Source organism: Coregonus lavaretus (genome assembly GCF_964263955.1).
Source record: "Coregonus lavaretus genome assembly, chromosome: 1".
NCBI classification, from domain to species: Eukaryota; Metazoa; Chordata; class Actinopteri; order Salmoniformes; family Salmonidae; genus Coregonus; species Coregonus lavaretus.
Window position 1 is genome coordinate 14,530,582 of NC_139988.1, and position 20,006 is coordinate 14,550,587.

At 44.1% G+C, this 20,006-nt stretch overlaps 1 protein-coding gene across 2 annotated transcripts; it reads right to left on the reverse strand.

The window, feature by feature from the left end:
* Nucleotides 1-191: 191 nt before the first annotated feature.
* Nucleotides 192-19,766, reverse strand: LOC311107268 (uncharacterized protein). Of its 2 annotated transcripts, XM_084149749.1 has the most exons (19): nucleotides 19,678-19,761; nucleotides 16,747-17,159; nucleotides 15,943-16,201; nucleotides 13,164-13,373; nucleotides 10,810-10,920; nucleotides 10,429-10,528; nucleotides 9,948-10,015; nucleotides 9,624-9,694; nucleotides 9,434-9,516; nucleotides 8,381-8,492; nucleotides 8,123-8,263; nucleotides 6,224-6,324; nucleotides 5,935-6,100; nucleotides 5,262-5,840; nucleotides 5,051-5,133; nucleotides 3,484-4,959; nucleotides 3,017-3,384; nucleotides 2,785-2,894; nucleotides 192-2,630 (listed from the first exon to the last, which is right to left on the reverse strand). In XM_084149749.1, the coding sequence occupies exons 3-18, from the start codon at nucleotides 16,190-16,192 to the stop codon at nucleotides 2,818-2,820; spliced, it is 3,996 nt and encodes a 1,331-aa protein (XP_084005875.1). In that variant the 5' UTR covers nucleotides 16,193-16,201; nucleotides 16,747-17,159; nucleotides 19,678-19,761; the 3' UTR covers nucleotides 192-2,630; nucleotides 2,785-2,817. The 2 variants fall into 2 exon arrangements, with proteins under 2 accessions (XP_084005875.1, XP_084005874.1); XM_084149748.1 differs by lacking the exon at nucleotides 16,747-17,159 and having other exon boundaries at nucleotides 19,678-19,766.
* Nucleotides 19,767-20,006: the final 240 nt, after the last annotated feature.

Genomic DNA, 20,006 nt, shown 5'->3' on the forward strand with positions numbered 1-20,006 from the left:
CCATGAGATACCCAGTTGTAGTCAGCCCATGCCAAAGAGATATCTCTATGGTGAAGGAGATGTGACTTGGAGAAGGATGCCATTTTGTCTTAGAGCTATGGTATACTGTATAAATAAATAAAAATCATGTTTGTGGGACAGTTATCCAAAGCTAGTTTAGGTATTGATTCAAACTCCACCGCTATAAATCATTTGTTTTTTTATATTTATTTTCTCTGATTACAAAAGTTTTTTTTCATATTTTCATGATGTGTGTGTGTATATATACTGTACATAATAATGTTTGTCATTTCTGTTATGTGTTTCTGTAGCATGTAAAAGTTATGTATGGCTAGCCTACACCCGCTCAAAGGTGAGCAATGAGCATTACATACTGCAGTGGAAGAAACCCTGAACTCCAACTCCTCACAGAGCAAATGGAGAAAAAATAACTATTCCTCATATTTCTAAAATAAACAGATAATGACTTAACAGCCAAGCCAGCTGGGTTTCACATGGGAAGGTGTCAAGGTGAAACAAAACTCCTCACTAGGGTCTCTATTAGTCTCCTGAGTGGCACAGTGGTCTAATGCACTGCATCGCAGTGCTAACTGTGCCACTAGAGATCCTGGTTCGAATCTAGGCTCTGTCGCAGCCGGCCGCGACCGGGAGACTCATGGGCGGTGCACAATTGGCCCAGCGTCGTCCAGGGTAGGGGAGGGAATGGCCGGCAGGGATGTAGCTCAGTTGATAGAGCATGGCGTTTGCAACGCTAGGGTTGTGGGTTTGATTCCCACGGGGGGCCAGTATAAAAAAATATGTATTCACTAACTGTAAGTCGCTCTGGATAAGAGCGTCTGCTAAATGACTAAAATGTAAATGTATTCAATCTGTATCGCTGAAGTTCAGCGTTGGAGCATGATTGAAATTTAAAGGCAACGTTCCTGCGTTAGCGGAGACTGCATTTTAAGGTGAACGCGACATATGTCGGCTCAATCGGAAATTACCTTTCCATTTCTATCGCTTCAGTGATACAGATTGAATAGAGCGCCTCAAGGTTTGGATCTACAACACCCCATGGTGAGACTGAGATACTGGAATTTTCTACAGGGCCAAGTTGTGTAAAAGTTCACAAGATTCTCAACATTACAGGAGCCTTTGAACTGTTGAGGATTTTAAATAAAATGTTCAGATTTTCTCCTGTGTAACTGACCAGTCTGACATGTAAGTGAATAAGAAATGAGTGCCCAGGTACTGTTATGAACTCCCACACTGTCATTGTGTAACCTGGAAACAATATGAAAAATGACCTTACCACTGTTAGCCTTGAATCCACAGTGTTTCAACAGTCTTATCTGATGACCTTAAAAGTTCACTCAATTAAGCAATCAATTAAACAATCACTCATATGCAAAATCTTTTACCAAAATTCAGGGAAAAAGGACTCCATCCATCCAATACAAAAGGCAGACACTTTTCCCATCTGTGTGTACATGCCCAATCAATCAACAGCTTTCACTCCAACAAACAAACAACGTGCGTAAACAAAGTAAGATAAGTTATTTTGACATTAGCAAATGTATTTAAGGCTTTTTATATACCTTGTACAATGTGTAAATTTGACATGCTATTGTAGAACTAAAAACGTATTAACATTTTTTGGTCTTTTTAGGTAGAAAAAAAAACAAGCCATCCAAGCAGACCTTCATACCCATTTCGCTGACTTGTGTCCATAGAACAAGGTCTAAATGATGTCGTGGGAATTCTCTAAAACAAAACAAAAGCTATTCTCTATTTATATTCCTGATACAGGACTGTTGTTATGTATACAAAATAACTGATAGTACAGTTCAAAATTAAATTCACAGTATTTCTTATGGACGCTAGGAAAAAAAACAGAATAAAAAAAAAAGCTGAGAAACAGGTCCACAGCCGTAAGTGATAACATGATTATTATTAAGCTTTTTTTAATGCTTGAATAACGAGTTAAAAATAATGGATATCTCAGTGAGAGGGAGGGAATCTTAGGCTTTAGAAAGAAACAGTCATAGAAAGTAACAGAGCTGTCCTGAAGTCTGTCCAAGGTAGGTGGAGTTGTGTTAAGTGCGCACATAGTCACAACAGCTCAGCCGCATGAGGCCCAGGCCAGCTCCTTCTCTTCCAGACAGTACTCATTCCACCATTACGTTTCCCTCAGAGAGAAAACTGTTTTATACCTCCAGCTATACAGATATGTGGATAATGGTGACAACTGATGTCATATCAGCCAACTGATGTCATATCAAACAGGTCATCTCCTAGGCAACAAAACTATTCTTCTTCTTGGATTATTTAACCAAATTGATCATTTCTCAGAGGAGGAATAAGTCCTGAGTCTTCCACTGAGCAGCAGTTGATGGTTAAGCTCCAGGCTTCTTCTTTTGTTTACACAATTATATATTAATTATAATGTACATTTGAGTGACAAGTGTTCACCGCTGAGGAGTGAATTAGAAAATAAATCTGTTTTTAAAAAAAGACAATCTAGTAGAATCTTTAAAACATTTCTCACATGGTAAAAATACAGTATATTCCCAATAATTCCGCACCATGTTCAACTATTCAGGATGACTTTCCTGTTGCCGTTGATTTTTTAAAAAAGTATTTCAAGTCTGCAATGAGAGGGAAAGATGTCAGGTTTGCAGACAGTTCCATTAGTGTTTACACAATCAAGAAGATGAGTTGAAACTGGCTACTGTTTCCACTCATTACCAAGCATAGAGATTCTCAGAGTAAGACAGACAGACGCAAAGGAAAGATACTTACATTGTTCTGTTTGTCTGGTCGAACAGAGAAAATCTACTGTCTAAGGTCATTGTACAGTCCATTAGTAGAACATCCGTGGGAGTTTCCATTGGGTCGACTGAAGCCAATACCTACAACAGAAAAACATTATGGTCAAAATGATAGATTAACACAGTGACAAACTGAGAAACAACTGGACCTGATATCTATAGAAACCATTGTATAGTCTAATGTAAATCTGCTAGTTTCTTACCAGTGTGTTGGTTGAAGTGGCGGTGCGATGCGTTGTGAGGGGATCCATTACGAGAGGAGAAGGAGCAGTCTTTGTCGTCATCTTTGAAGCGATGGCGTTTCTTGGGGTAGCTGTTGTCATAGCCATCATCGTCCTGGTAACGTCGCTTCTTGCTCGCCCTCTCATCGTCGCTGCTGCTCGCTCTGCGAACCTCCCGGGGGGCATTGGTGTCACGGTGCCCCTCGGAACTCTGGGTAGAGCGGGTCTCACCCCCCGACTTCTCGTCCTCCGTGTTAGTGTCGTACCTTTTCCTCCTCTTCTTCTTCTTCTTGTGTTTGGAGGACCTGCTGCCGTCCGCCGCCCTGTCAGAGGAATCCACGTCAGAGGTCCTGGAAGGAAGAACACCCAGGTCAGAGTTAAAGTAACAACTGAACTAAATTCCCTGACACCTTGTCTCATTGTGGAGGCGAGAAAATAGACTGCCTTACCCATTCTCTCTGTGCCTCTCTCTGTCCTTGGACTTCTTCTTGCTCTTCTTGGCCCGATGCTCCTCAGAGCTGTCTCTCTCCTCTCTCAAAGGCTCGGGGCGTTTCTCCAGGGCTGGTCTGGCTGGGGAGAGGGCTGGGCGAGGGAGAGACTGACTGGGCTTGGTGCTGGAGCTCAGTGGGGTGGGCAGGGGGGTCTCCTGTGAAGGGTAGTAACCCCTCTCCTCCCTCCACCTTGAACGTCCATGATGCTCCTCTCTGTGGGGGAGGCTGTGCTCCCTCCTGGCCCTATTCCTGTTCTCTCTGGGTCTGTGGTGGTAATGGTGGTGACAGCGGTCCCTGTCCCTGTCTCTGGGGTGGTAGGTGTTCCTCTCCCAGCGACGCTCAGACTCCCAGTCCCGGTGTCTGTTCCGGCTGGCCGAGCGGTCCCGGTACGACCGGTGGTGGTCTCTGTCTCTGTGGTCCCGCCGGTGTCTGTAGTGGTCTGAGTCACGGTCGCGTTCACGACTCATGTCCCGGTGGTACCTATCCCCTTCACAGTCTTTATCCCGGTTAGAAGAGTATAGCCGGTCTCGATCCCTATCGCAGTCCGAAGAATGTAGTCGGTCTTTCTCCTTATCCTGATCAGAAGAGTTCAACCTGTTTTTCTCCTTATCCTGATCAGAAGAGTTCAACCTGTCTTGCTCCTTATCACGATCAGAAGAGTTCAACCTGTCTTTCTCCTTATCACGATCAGAAGAGTTCAACCTGTCTTTCTCCTTATCACGATCAGAAGAGTTCAACCTGTCTTTCTCTTCATCACGATCAGAAGAGTTCAACCTGTCTTTCTCCTTATCACGATCAGAAGAGTTCAACCTGTCTTTCTCCTTATCACGATCAGAAGAGTTCAACCTGTTTTTCTCCTTATCACGATCAGAAGAGTTCAACCTGTCTTCCTCCTCATCACGATTAGAAGAGTTCAACCTGTCTTTCTCCTCATCACGATCAGAAGAGTTCAACCTGTCTTCCTCCTTATCCTGATCAGAAGAGTACATCTGGTCTCTTCCCTCTCTGGAGCTGGGCTTGCCGTCCAGCCGTCCATCCAGCCCTGCGGCTGGGCTGTTCTGGGTCTCCCTGACGTCCTCCCCAGATCCCCTGTGTGGGGCTCCGAGGCCTTTCGTGGCCCCCAAGCCTGGTCCAGAGAGGGGCTTGGAGATGGCTGGGGAGACTGGGGTACTGAGGGAGCGGGGGGTGGGCTGGAGGGTTAAGGCCCCAGGGTTGGAGCTGGATTCCCTCAAGGCGTCGGTAAGTGGCTTAGCTTCAACATCGGCCAATGAGGATGGAGGTTTAGCAGCGGTTGATGGTGCGTGGTGAGGGAGGGGGTCAGAGTGAGTTTTAGCCCATTTCTCTGGGGTGAGGGAGAGGCGGCTGTCGCTGTCAGCACTGTGCAGGCCCTGAGAGGTGCTGACCTGTCTGGAGGTGACGCTATACACCTCTTTGCTGTAGAAAAAGACAACAACATTAATGAATTACTGGATCTTCAAATCATCATGCAAAGTGGATCAAAAGAAGAGAATGTGATCACGCTCACCTTGGGCCACTGTGGTGAGACTCCGCCCCATTAGACATGCTGCAACCCAAACCGGGCGACATCACATGACCGTTACTGTTGATCTGCACAACAACAGACACACAGATAATGAGTACACAGGTGTTTATGTGTGTGAATCCTTTCGCAAATGTAATGTGATTTGTGGAGTTCAGTAAAGTATTTAAAATGTGTGTCGGCTGACTAGAAGTACCTTCTCAGGGTGTTTGATGCCATTGACGTTGTGGTGTCCATTCTGATGTCCGTTCTGGCTGAGTTTGGAGAAGCTGTTGGTACCGTTATGGTGCATGGTAGCCTGGCCGTTACCGATGTCGTTGGTCTTGAGGGCCAGCACTCTGGGAACGGGGCCGTAGACGGTCTCTCCCTTTCTCCTGTTAACGTGAGGCTTGGCCGTGCCGTTTCCCAGACCACTGCCTCCCTCCTGGTCCGACTCCTCAGACGACTCCTGGCCGTACGGCACCAGGAACGATGCCCCGTGACCGTTTCTGTTACCGGAGGGAGTGCCGTTAACGCGAGGAGCCCGGGGCGCGGACATGTCTGAGGTAGACTGTGACGAAGAAGAGGGGTGGATCTGTTTGCCCTGACCGATGAAGAAGGAGAGCTTCTGGCGCTTGGCGGGGTCAAGGATGCCTGTGGGACGGCTGAGAGGATGGGAGGAGGAGGCAAGCTGGCTGTAGCTAGTCTTGCCCATGCTGCTGTCACTGCTGGTGCTGGGCTTCCAGCCAGAGGGGTAGTCCCTTAGGGAGCCGTTCTCATTGATGTGAAAAGTGTTCTGGGGAAAAAGACACATTGGTTACAGGCTCTTGATACACGTCTTGCCTCTGAACAGATGATTGTGCAGAAGATGGTGTGTACGTAGGCTGTACCTTGGCCATGTGTGGGGGCAGCTGTGGCCCTATGAAGCCGGTGTTGGTGTGTCGTGGCCCAATGTTGACCCGGGGTGTGAGGATGGGGTGGGGGGACGACTGGCTGGGGGACCCCGGGGTCCGACTCGTGTAGTTGTAGTCCCCTCCGTTCTTCAGATCAGGTGACCTGGTGGCCAGAACAGGCAGCACCCATCACCGATCAGAAACATAACCACTAAAAGGGAAAACCTGTGCAGGACTATTGCGTGGTGACAGGGTGTACACTACACAGTGAATGGGAGCTACTCACTTGATGTAGAAGAGGACGTAAGCCTGCTGGTTGAGGACTGACCTGATGTCACTGACTGACACAGAGGAGTCATTCAACTGGTACCACTGGCCGTTGCTAGCCTGAAAGAGAGAGACTTATAAAACATGCATCACACTGACACCATACGTACACATTAATATAATCCTTTATAGAAGACTGTAATCAAACATCTGGCTTACATAGAAGTCGTGAGAGGATTATTCACATGGGTGTTTGGGTTGTAGTCGCTAAGCTTTCTCTCTCATTGATTGATTGAGTGTTCGAGAACCGTCCTACTAGTGCCTTCTGCCAATATTGGAGCTTACCTTGAAGTAGCAGTAGTAAGATATATTAGGTTAGATGTTAGGGCTTACCTCGACGTAGCAGTATATATTAGTAGTAGTGTATATTAAGGCTTACCTCGACGTAGCAGTATATATTAATAAGCCCTAACATACACTACTACTAATATACAGTGCATCCGGAAAGTATTCAGACTCTTCCCTTTTTCCACATTGTTACATTACATCCTTATTCTAAAATGGATAATTGTTTTTTTCCCCCTCATCAATCAACACACAATACCCCATAATGACGAAATGGAAATGTATTAAAAATAAAAAAACGGAAATATCCAGACCCTTTACTCAGTACTTTGTTGAAGCACCTTTTGGCAGTGATTACAGCCTCGAGATCCTCTCAAGCTCTGTCAGGTTGGATGGGGTGCGTCGCTGCAGAGCTATTTTCAGGTCTCTCCAGAGATGTTCGATCCGGTTCAAGTTCGGACTCTGGCTGGGCCACTCAAGGACATTCAGAGACTTGTCCTGAAGCCACTCCTGCGTTGTCTTGGCTGTGTGATTAGGGTCGTTGTCCTGTTGGAAGGTGAACCATCGCCCCAGTCTGAGGTTCTGAGCACTCTGAAGCAGGTTTTCATCAAGGATCTCTCTGTACATCTTTCCCTCGATCCTGACTAGTCTCCCAGTCCCTGCCTCTGAAAAACATCCCCACAGCATGATGCTGCCACCACCATGCTTCACCGTAGGCATGGTGCCAGGTTTCCTCCAGACGTGACGCTTGGCATTCAGGCCAAAGAGTTCAATCTTTGTTTTATCAGACCAGAGAATCTTGTTTCTCATGGTCCAGAGTTTTTTAGGTGATCTTTGGCAAACTCCAAGTGGGCTGTCATGTGCCTTTTACTGAGGAGTGGCTTCCGTCTGGCCACTCTACCATAAAGGCGTGATTGGTGGAGTGCTGCAGAGATGGTTGTCCTTCTGGAAGGTTCCCCCATCTCCACAGAGGAACTCTGGAGCTCTGTCACCTCCCTGACCAAGGCCCTTCTCCCCCGATTAGAGTCTTGGTGATTCCAAACTTCTTCCATTTAAGAATGGAGGCCACTGTGTTCTTGGGGACCTTCAATGCTACAGAAATGTTTTGGTACGGAGCTCTACGGACAATGCCTTCGACCTCATGGCTTAGTGTTTGCTCTGACATGCACTGTCAACTGTGGGACCTTATATAGACAGGTGTGTGCCTTTCCAAATCATGTCCAATCAATTGAATTTACCACAGGTGGGCTCCAATCAAGTTGTAGAAACATCAAGGATGATCAATGGAAACAGGATGCACCTGAGCCCAATTTCGAGTCTCATAGCAATACTTAAAGGTATGTTTAAAAATGTTTTTATATATTTATAAAAATGTCTAAACTTGTTTTCACTTTGTCATTACGGGGTATTGTGTGTAGATTGAGTAAAAAAAAGTAATTATAGAATAAGGCTGTAACGTAATAAAATGTGGAAAAAGGGAAGGGGTCTGAATACTTTCCGAATGCACTGTATAGTAGCAGTAGTAGTGTATATTAGGGCTTACCTCAACGTAGTAGTGTATATTAGGGCTTACCTTGACATAGCAGTAGTAGTGTCCAGCGTGGCAGCTGAAGCCAGAGTGCACCAGGACAGCGTAGAGCACGTAGACCTGGGGCTCCCCGTGGGACTGGGACATGAAGGGACGCAGGTCCAGGCACTCAGAATACCTCACGTCCTAAAGGAGAGAGACAGGCAATGTCAGTGGAAATCTAGAGAAAGTTTTCATGAAAAGATCTGTAAAAAACACTGATTTCCATGTCCATTTTGCTGACAATGTTTTCTGATGTCTTACCTTAGCGATCTTGCCCCCATTGTAGTTGGCGAAGCGCTTCAGTGAGATGGTGAGCACGTTGGCGCTGCGGTGGATGGTGAATCTCTTAGAGGCTGGAACCATCTTCTTACACCTGCACAGACAGATCAGTTAGAAATACCCATGAAACAAAACATGCAGCACTAGGTTGTAATAACACTGGATTAGGCAGCGCTATGCTGAGATGAACAATAATAACACTGGTTAAGGCAGCGCTATGCTGAGATGAACAATAATAACACTGGATTAGGCAGCGCTATGCTGAGATGAACAATAATAGCACTGGTTTAGGCAGCGCTATGCTGAGATGAACAATAATAACACTGGTTAAGGCAGCGCTATGCTGAGATGAACAATAATAACACGGGTTTAGGCAGCGCTATGCTGAGATGAACAATAATAACACTGGATTAGGCAGCGCTATGCTGAGATGAACAATAATAACACTGGATTAGGCAGCGCTATGCTGAGATGAACAATAATAACACGGGTTTAGGCAGCGCTATGCTGAGATGAACAATAATAACACTGGTTTAGGCAGCGCTATGCTGAGATGAACAATAATAACACTGGTTTAGGCAGCGCTATGCTGAGATGAACAATAATAACACTGGTTTAGGCAGCGCTATGCTGAGATGAACAATAATAACACTGGTTTAGGCAGCGCTATGCTGAGATGAACAATAATAACACTGGTTTAGGCAGCGCTATGCTGAGATGAACAATAATAGCACTGGATTAGGCAGTGCTATGCTGAGATGAACAATAATAACACTGGTTTAGGCAGCGCTATGCTGAGATGAACAATAATAGCACTGGTTTAGGCAGCGCTATGCTGAGATGAACAATAATAACACTGGTTTAGGCAGCGCTATGCTGAGATGAACAATAATGACACGGGTTTAGGCAGCGCTATGCTGAGATGAACAATAATAGCACTGGTTTAGGCAGCGCTATGCTGAGATGAACAATAATGACACGGGTTTAGGCAGCGCTATGCTGAGATGAACAATAAATGAATCCAGATCTACTCACTTAGCGCATCTGTAGGCGTTCTCGCCATCTAGCTGCTCAGGCTTAACAAACTGCTCCAGAGCCTTGGTGATACTGGGAGCAGTCTGAAAGGTAACACGGGTGACAGTTGTCAATGATGCATTCTTAGCAAGACACCAAAAGGTTTGACAGGTTCCCCCATTGTGCAGCATGAAAGGTAGTTCACTGTTACCTTTATTTCCAAAGCAACGTCCAAATAAGGGTCAAACGTGTCAGAGACTGCTTTGCAGTTTAAACATTTTACTGTAAAAAGACAGCATAGAGACAATTAGAGCATCTTGCCTATTAACCAATGATAGTCATCTAATCATAATTGCTTCTTCAAATGTTCTAATGGTGTGCAGCACACACAACAAGAAAGTATTTCAATCAATCAAACGTATTCAGCAGTTGTCACAGTGCATTACAGATACCTAGTCTAATACCGCAAAGAGCATGCAAAGCTTGTATCGGCTTCAGTAAGTGAAACATTTAAAGATTACACTAATAAGCGTACCTCTAGACCGTAGATACCCTCCAAAGACTTGATGGATGAAACTGGTTGCCTGCGTTTGCCTGTCCAATCTGTTGAAAAAGGAAACATCAAACCGTTAAAGATGCTTATCAGGGACTCCCAATAGCCTTCAGGGAAATTGCCTTCTATGTGTATACACAGGATCATATCAATCAAGATAGCCTTCATTTAATTTCTCGTTGGGACACAATGTCCTTTGAGGAGGAACCGACAGCAGAGGAAATAGAGCAAAAGTAATTGCTGAGAGTAGAGGCAACCTGTTGGGGAGCAGAATAGCCCTCCACTACAAAGGAGGGGGATCCTAAAGTCAGTTAAGGGTCCCTGGTGTCTAGGAGATGGTCACTAAAACATTATATATTAATCATGTCTCACTCTGTGCTGTAAGTGAATGTGGGTCAGATGAGATGTGAGTACAGAACAGTGCTTCCTAGTGGCTGAACACTGATTTCAGTGTAACACCTACTTGTTTAGAGGCAGGCAGGACTTTTGCATAGCGTCCACTGTGTACCGCAGGAACTCATGGGCGTCCTCTTGGCTGCCAAAGCGGAAATGCTTTGCAATCCCTGCACAGGTGTTATACAGAGGTGTAGAGGAGGAAGACTGTCAGTTTTCCCTCCAAAAATGACAGCGGCAACTCTTTTGGTGGGAAAGCTATTTTGCCAACTAGGTTTCCCAGAATTATGCACCTATGATGCAGTCCCAACTCTCCTTCCATTTTTGAGGGAAAAACTATTTTGCGGACAGGTTATTTAGTTGTAATGGCTTTCAACACGTCTGAACAGACTTTCCTATCAACTTTGTGCTAATGGGTTTCCCCCTCTGATTCCAAGTAAACACTACTTACGTTTGAGCTCGTTGAGGACTCCGATGGGCTTGATGACATTCCCAGAGTTGGCGAAGACCTGGGTGATGTGATTCTGCATGGTGCACATCATACAGAACCCAGGCTCGTGACCTGAACATCAACACAGATGATGGTCAATCAGGTAATAGGCATTAAAGGTCCCCCCAATGCATTAAAGGTCTCAATATCAAATCATTTCTGGGTAACAATTAAGTACCTTGATGTGATTGTTTTCAATTAAAAAGGTCAAAAAGAAACCAAAATAGCTTAACAAAAAACTATTTCTCAAGCAAGAATTTTGCTAGGATTGTCTGGGAGTGGTCTGAGTTGGGAGGGGAAAACGAGTTGTTGCTGGCAGAGAGGTTTGGAACTCTTTCTAATTGGTCTATTAACTAATTTACTGCCCAGGCAGGCCAAAACTCCATCCCACCAAAAACAGGCAGAAATTTCAGGCGATCTTTTCAAACAGCTCTTACACTAAAAGGGCAATATCGTAATTTTGACATTATTCCAACTTTTAGGGACTGCACTTGACCTTTAAAGGGATACTTCGGGATTATGGCAATGAGACCCTTTTATCTACTTCCCCAGAGTCAGATGAACAGTATGAAGGAAGTTAGAAGTAGTTTTGTGACCCAATGCTAACTAGCATTAGCGCAATGACTGGAAGTCTATACCATAGAGTTGGTGCAGGTACAGCCAACTAACGCAAAAATAATATTGCGATTAGATAAAATATATCGTAAAAAATAACATCCCGATATGTAACTTTTTTTTTTACCCCATCACTAATTGCCAAAACCCCAAAGTATCCCTTTAAGCAAAGAACCAACATACAGTGCCCAGAAAGTATTCACTCCCCTTGACTTATTCCACATTTTGTTATGTTACATCCCGAATTCAAAATAGATTCTTTTGATTTCTCTCACCCATCTACACACAATACCCCATAATAAAAAGTTAACATGGTTTTTGAATTTGTATTTCATTTTCAAATGTATTGAAAATGAAATACATATCTAATTTACATAAATCTTCACACCCCTGAGTCAATACTTTGTAGAAGCACCTTCGGCGGCGATTACAGCTTTGAGTCGTATGTCTGTATCAGCTTTTAGGATTTTCTCCCATTCTTCCTTGCAGATTTTCTCAAGCTATGTTAAGTTAGATGGGGAGCGGCGGTAAACAACAATCCTCAAGTCTTTCCACAGATTTTCAATAGGATTGGGGTCATTGTCCTGTTGGAACGTAAATCTCCGCCCCCCAGTCTAAGGTCGTTTGAACTCTGAAGCAGGTTCTCATCAAGGATTTGCCTGTATTTGGCTTCATTCATTCTTCCCGCTATACTTACCAGTCTCCCATTCGCTGCCGCTGAATAGCATCCCATGCTGCACGGTAGGGATGGTGTTAGACGGGTGATGAGCTGTGCCTGGTTTTCTCCAAACAGTGCTTTGCATTCAGGCCAAATAGTTCAATTTTTGTCTCATCAGACCTTATGATCTGTGTTTCACGTGCCCTTTTGCAAACTCCAGGCGTGCCGTCATGTAGAGACTGTTGTTCTTCTGGCAGGTTCTCCCATCTCAGCCAAGGAACTCTGTAGTTCTGTGGTCATTGAGTTATTGGTCACCTCCCTGACCAAGGTCTTTCTTGCCCGGTTCCTCAGTTTGGTCAGACGGCCAGCTCTAGGCAGAGTCTGGGTAGTTACATATTTTTTCAATTTCCCAAAAATGGAGACCACTGTGCTCTTGGAAAGTTTCAACACTCCAGAAATTGTTTTATACCCTTACCCAGATATATGCCTCATCACAATTATATCTCTGAGATCTACAGACAGTTCCATGGACTTCATGGTATAGTTTCTGCTCTGACATGCACTGGCAACTGTGGGACCTTATATAGACAGGTGTGTTTCTTTCTAAATCATGTCTAAACAATTGAATTGGCCACAGGTGGACTCTAATCAAGTTGTAGTGACATCTCAAGGATGATCAAAGGAAATTGGATTGCAAAGGGGAATGAATACTTATGTAAATGAGATATCTGTATTTAATTTAGCAAAAAATTCTAAAAACATGTTTTCACTTTGTCATTATGGGGTATTGTGTGTAGATGGGTGAATTGTTTTTTTTTTTTTTTTTGGGGGGGGGGATCCATTTTGAATTCAGGCTGTAACACAACAAAATGTGGAATAAGTCAAATGGTATGAATACTTTCTGAAGGCACTGATAAATTTGAAGCCGCTGTTTGTCGAATATGACTTATTTTATTTCTTTTTTTCTTTTTCTAACCTTCTCCTGCTTGTTCATTATGAAAATGTAATAACAACAAAGCCCCTGGTTCTATTATCCACATACATGTTTTAGAGTGCTCCCGGGACAGCATGTAGTTAGTGAGGGGAGCGGTATAGGTGAGACACTGCAGAGCCGAGTTGAGGAAGCAGGTGTTGCCCAGGTTCTGGAGACCTGATCCGATGCGGTGGACCTGGTTCCACTTCAGGCTGAGCCGCTCGGCCGGGAACAGCACCTTCTGGGGCAGGGCGATGCCGTCCCCACTGGTCAGCACCACTGCAAAGGGGAAGGGGAAATAAACAGTTAAATACATACTGAAAGCCATGACAAAAGGAGTGTTGCCTGGTAGATAAACCAGTGGGAATAAATCTCTGAAGGTCGTCTTAGGAAAGGTTATTTTTTGAATGTGTCCAACTTCAAGGCACTATGAAATTGACAATTAATTTCTGAGAGAGTCTGAAAAGACTTCAATTCAAAGCTAGGGCATATTTGATGGGTGGGGGAAGGCAGGAAAATGCTGTGTTTCTTGTTTACTGACATAACATGTGGTGCCACAGGATCTATGGTTCAGGGTATATCAGGCTATTGATTTACACCCCTCAGAGAACAATATGGTTACATAACTGGGCCAGTATAAAAGAAGACTGCAACATAAAACACCTAGGAGAACCGGTTCAGGCAGTCACTTATGAGAAGAGAAGTGGGAAACCACAGCTACTCAACTCAGCACTCCCTGTATGGAGAGACTTGAAATACAGTGATCCCTCGCCACTTCGCGGTTCACTTATCGCGGATTCGCTATTTCGCGGATTTTCATAATGCATTTTTTTTTTTTTTTTGGTGCATTGTGCTCTGCATTCTGATTCGCTAAAAACTCACTCCCGCTTCTTGTATCAAAACATGCTACGAATTGTGCTATCATTTTGTCGTCTCGTGCAGTTATGTGTACGTACATAAAACAGCTTGGCAAATTTACATTAAGTTGGCCAAATTATCTTGTAATTTCGAACATCTTCTAAACCCATAATGTCGACGAAACGGCCTACACGTGAGTCACTGTATTTGTATACATGTAATAGTTGCTAATTGTAAAAAAAAAAAAGTTTTCTATTTCGCGGATTTCACTTATCGCGGGTCATTTTCGGAACGTAACCCCCGCGATAAACGAGGGATTACTGTACAGTGCATTCGGAAAGTATTCAGACCCCTTCACTTTTTCCACATTTTGTTACGTTACATCCTTATTCTAAAATGGATTAAATAGTTTTTTTTCCCCTCATCAATCTACACACAAAACCCCATAATAACAAAGAAAAAACATGTTCGAATGTTTTGTAAATGTATATAAAAAAAAATCTACCTTAAATATGACATTTACATAAGTATTCAGACCCTTTACTCAGTACTTTGAAGCACCTTTTGGCAGCGATTACAGCCTCAATTCTTCTTGGGTATGACGCTACAAGCTTGGCACACCTGTATTTGGGGAGTTTCTCCCATTCTTCCCTGCAGATCCTCTCAAGCTCTGTCAGGTTGGTCTCTCCAGAGATGTTCGATCAGGTTCAAGTCCGGGCTCTGGCTGGGCCACTCAAGGATATTCAGAGGCTTAGGGTCGTTGTCCTGTTGGAAGGTGAACCGTCGCCCCAGTCTGCGGTCCTGAGCGCCTTGGAGCAGGTTTTCATCAAGGATCTCTCTGTACTTTGCTCCATTCATCTTTCCCACAATCTTGACTAGTCTCCCAGTCCCTGCCACTGAAAAACCTCCCCACAACATGATGCTGCCACCACCATGTGACGCTTGGCATTCTGGCTAAAGTGTTCAATCTTGGTTTCATCAGACAAGAGAATCTTGTTTCTCATGGTCTGAGAGTCCTTTAGGTGCCTTTTGGCAAACTCCAAGCGGGCTGTCATGTGCCTTTTACTGAGGAGTGGTTCTGTCTGGCCAAGCTACCATAAAGGCCTGATTTGGTGGAGTGCTGCAGATATGGTTGTCCTTCTGGAAGGTTCTCCCATCTCCACTGAGGAACTCTGTCAGAGTGACCATCGTTTCTTGGTCACCTCCCTGACCAAGGCCCTTCTCCCCCGATTGCTCAGTTTGGCCGGGCGGCCAGCTCTAGGAAGAGTCTTGGTGGTTCCAAACTTTTTCCATTCAAGAATGATGGAGGCTACTGTGTTCTTGGGGACTTTCAATGCTGCAGAAATTTTTTGGTACCCTTCCCCAGGTCATTGCCTCGACACAATCCTGTCTCGGAGCTCTACGGACAATTCCTTCGACCTCATGGCTTGGTTTTTGCTCTGACATGCACTGTCAGCTGTGGGACCTTTATATAGACAGGTGTGTGTGCCTTTCCAAATCATGTCCAATCCATTGAATTTACCACAGGAGGACTCCAATCAAGTTGTAGAAACATCAAGGATGATCAATGTAAACAGGATGCACCTGAGCTCAATTTCGAGTCTCATAGCAAAGGGTCTGAATACTTATGTAAATAAGGTATTTCTATTTTTAATAAATGTGCAGAAAATTCTACAAACCTGTTTTTGCTTTGTCATTATCAGGTATTGTGTGTAGATTGAGGAAAAACATGTATTTAAATTTTTTTCGAATAAGGCTGTAACGTAACAAAATGTGGAAAAAGTCAAGGGGTCTAAAAACTTTCCGAAGGCGCTGTATTCTTTAAAATCTTGCTTGCATTATAATTTTGAAGACCATTTTCCAATGAATGAACTTAAGGTCCTTTCCTTCTGAGTGAAGGTCTTTTCCTTCTGTCATTTTATGCACTTTGAGTCCTGCTATATCTGTTAAGAGTTAAAAGATGTGAGTTGAGCACACCAACCCTCCTCACCTTGCTCCTTGGCCCTGTCTGAGGTGATGGCAGCACTGCTGCTGTAGACAGTGGCTCCAGGGGTGGGGCCCATGCAGCCCCCTGTCTTCACCCTGGGGGTGTCGGAGGACGAGGGGCCCCCCGCCCCCCAGCTGGAGCAGCCACTGTCCATCCCGTTCCCGTCACCACCGGGAAAGGTCAGCGATCCAGAGCGCTTGCACCCGACTGACTCGAGGTCAGATTTCTCTGAAGATCTGTCAACTATGGTCATTGTTCATTGCTGTTGGAAAAAAACACAAATAGAGAGGATGATGTTAGGTAATGCTGTTTCTTTAGCTACTAACCTAGGCCTAGTTGGGAGAACTGTGAACTGTGTCTGTGACAAAAATCATCCTGGAGGTAGGACACATGAAGTAACACCTAGGAATATACAAGTAAACATATTGAACAAGACTGTAGCTCTAGAGGAGGATTAAAGAGTTTTACAGAAACCGTAACCTCCCATAAACCACCCAAAAGCATCCTATGTTCCATTTCAAACTCAGATGAACTCCTGGAACTCTAATGGGTCAGTGCTACCATCCACTTTGAAGATGCAGATTGTGGCGAGTTCAGTGCACTGTACAAAAATGTAATGCATTCTTAGAACCTATCCTACACAGCAACAGTTAAATGTTTGTGACAATCATACTTATTTTCTATGTTTTGAGTGTCACGTGACTAACATTTTTCCAGTGCCCAAACAAATCAACTGATTGTGTTATCCTGGGTCGGATTTCAGTGCGTAGGTAGCCCCAATCACACAGAGCATCAACCAGGATTTACCTGCTCAATTACCAGCAGACCACGTGTAACCACGCCAGCCCAGGACGTCCACATCCGGCTTTTTCACCTGCGGGATCGTCTGAGACCAGCCAACCGGGCAGCTGATGAAACTGTGGGTTTGGACAAATGAAGAATTTCTGCACAAACTGTCAGAAACCGTCTCAGGGAAGCTCATCTGCATGCTCGTCGTCCTCACCAGGGTCTTGACCTGGTGCAGTTTGGCGTCGTAACCGACTTCAGTGGGCAAATGCTCACCTTCGATGGCCACTGGAGAAGTGTGCTCTTCATGGAAGAATCCCAGTTTCAACTGTACAGGGCAGATGGCGTCATGTGGGCGAGCGGTTTGCTGATGTCAACGTTGTGAACAGAGTGCCCCATGGGGGCGGTGGGGTTATGGTATGGGCAGTCATAAGCTACGGACAATAAACACAATTGCATTTTATCAATGACAATTTGAATGCACAGAGATACCGTGATGAGATCCTGAGGCCCATTGTCCTTCCATTCATCCGCCGCCATCACCTCATGTTTCAGCATGATAATGCACGGCCCATGTCGCAAGGATCTGTACACAATTCATGGAAGCTTAAGATGTCCCAGTTCTTCCATAGCCTGCATACTCACCAGACATGTCACCCATTGAGCATGTTTGGGATGCTCTGGATTGACGTGTACAACCGCGTGTTCCAGTTCCCACCAATTCCCGCAACTTCACACAGCCATTGAAGGAGTGGGACAACATTCCACAGGCCACAATCAACAGCCTGATCAACTGTATGCGAAGGAGATGTGTAACGCTGCATGAGGCAAATTGTGCTCACACCAGATACTGACTGGTTTTCTGATCCACGCCCCTATGTTTTTTTTATGGTATCTGTGACCAACAGATGCATGTCTGTATTCCCAGTCATGTGAAATCCATAGATTATGGCCTAATTTATTTATTTCAATTGACTTATTTCCTTATATGAACTGTAACGCAGTAAAATATTTTAAATTGTTGCATGTTGTGTTTATATTTTTGTTCAGTGTAGCTTGCTACTATTGAAGTCACATGGACAACATTGTAGCTAGTGGTAATGACAGGTGACATACAGGAACAATTACTAAAGTGAAACCAGAGATGGATGATGAAGGGAGACATCTCACTCCCTCATTTTTTCTGGTTCAGTCAATGAACTAAGCAGACCAGACCCAGCTGCTATAGCATTATGCAGACCAGGACTGTGACAATTATTTTCAATGGTAAAAGGCCTGAGTAAGACATCTTCATTTATGCACCATCTTTGGTGAAAGATGTAAGGGAAAGAAACCATATTTCACCGAAATCAGAAGAGGGCAGCCTTAAAGGGGCAATCAGCAGTAGAAACAATAAAAAAAATCCCGACCCTGTTTCGGTAAAAAGATGAGGGATGGGGCTGGAGAAATGTAACCACTCTCAAATTTATAGACAGAGCTATGGATGCAAGACCTGACCATCCAGGTAGCTTAGTGGTTAAGAGCCTAGTGCCAGTAGTGGTTATAATCCCCGAGCCGACTAGGTGAAAAATCTGTCGATGTGCCCTTGAGCAAGGCACTTAACCCTAATTGCTCCTGTAAGTCGCTCTGGATAAGAGCGTCTGCTAAATGACAAAAAAAAAAAAAAAAAAAATCACATGCTATACAGTGTTTGTTTACATTTACTTTATTTACAAACATTGGAGTAAAACACGCTTCTATTTTGGGTTCTGATGGAGTATGACAGTTGACCTAAACTCGAGGCATTTTAGTTTTTAGAAAGATAAACTTGAAATGGGCATGGTCTAATTGACTCAACAACCAAACACACGTCTATGTTTAGCGTTCTTAATGAACCAGAAAATAATATGTTATTTCTGGTTGTTTATCAAAGTTAACTGGCTAAGTTTAAATTTATTGATCCTGCTTTATAGTATACCACTATGCTGTCTGGGCAAGAAGCTGACTTAGCTAGCATTATTTAGCACATAGAACGCTAACAACAGCTAACGTTAGTATAGTACCTAGCAGGGACGCAATTTCCCCATTTTACCTAGCAGGGACGCAATTTCCCCATTTTACCTAGCAGAGACGCAATTTCCCGTAGCAAACTAGCTAACTATTACTAATCACAAATAAACAAAATTAGCTACATCGATTTTAACTTCTCAATAAATAAAAGTAGTATTCGTTGGACTTTCAAGTGGCAATCGTTTCAAACAAATAATGTTAGCCATTAAGAGAACGACCTTTTACACGCACGTTTACGACAACTGACTGTTCCTCCCAAGTCCCACCTCTGCCTGGCAGTCTGGCTGGTTGAGGCTGTAGCAAACGAGATAGGCCTCTAACACGTAATTCAAAAGATCAGAAAATATCATCTCAAACTGTCTTACCCTGTCTTTGAAACAAATGTTCAGAAAGTAAATAAATGTATTTTTTATGAACACGTTCAGAATGTCTTATTCTGAGGTGTGCGCGCATGGAAACCACAAACCCCATGGTAACGGCAAAACGTGGCTAACTGCGGAAACGGGCTATGAGCATTGTCATTGTGCAACAATAATGAGCTACGTTAGTTAGCACTCATTGGTTACAATGCAAGGTAGCTGGCCTTTTCGGTTGTAAAACAATAAATATGGTGTTTATGTATTGTTCCTTGATAAACCTGAGACTTTATCGCCGAACCATTTTAGCATTCACAGGTTTATCTATAGGAAAGATGGCCAGCTAGCTGCTAAGCTAACTACGTTCTAAAAGGAGGGGCTCGAGATTTAAAATTCACTGGTGGTTGAGCGCTCGCCTCCGACATCACACTCAGTGAGCCGCCCGGTGTAGGCTAACTACAGAAAAACCCAATGGGTTAAATCATTTTGACTTCTCCAAATAGACAAATACAATGCTCAGTATTTAATACAACAGAAATGCCCTTACCTGTAATTTTTTATAAATGTATTATTAGACGTGTAAATCCATTTATTATTTCCAGTTGTATTCAGTCTGTGAACAATGACGTAGCTAATTTCCCCACGGGTAAATCCGGGTACTACCGATGAAAGGCAACTCTTGATTCGCTGAGGCTCGGCGTGGAACGTGTTCACAGGAGTCGTAGAAAGCACGTACACGTCTTGACCTTCGTGGTGACATACAACGGGTAAACCGTTAAAAACCGTTAATTAATGGAGAATTTGTATGCATTATATTGGATTTGGATCGTTTTCAATCCCGAATGTAATGTGTGAGTGTGCTATGCCTATTTACTT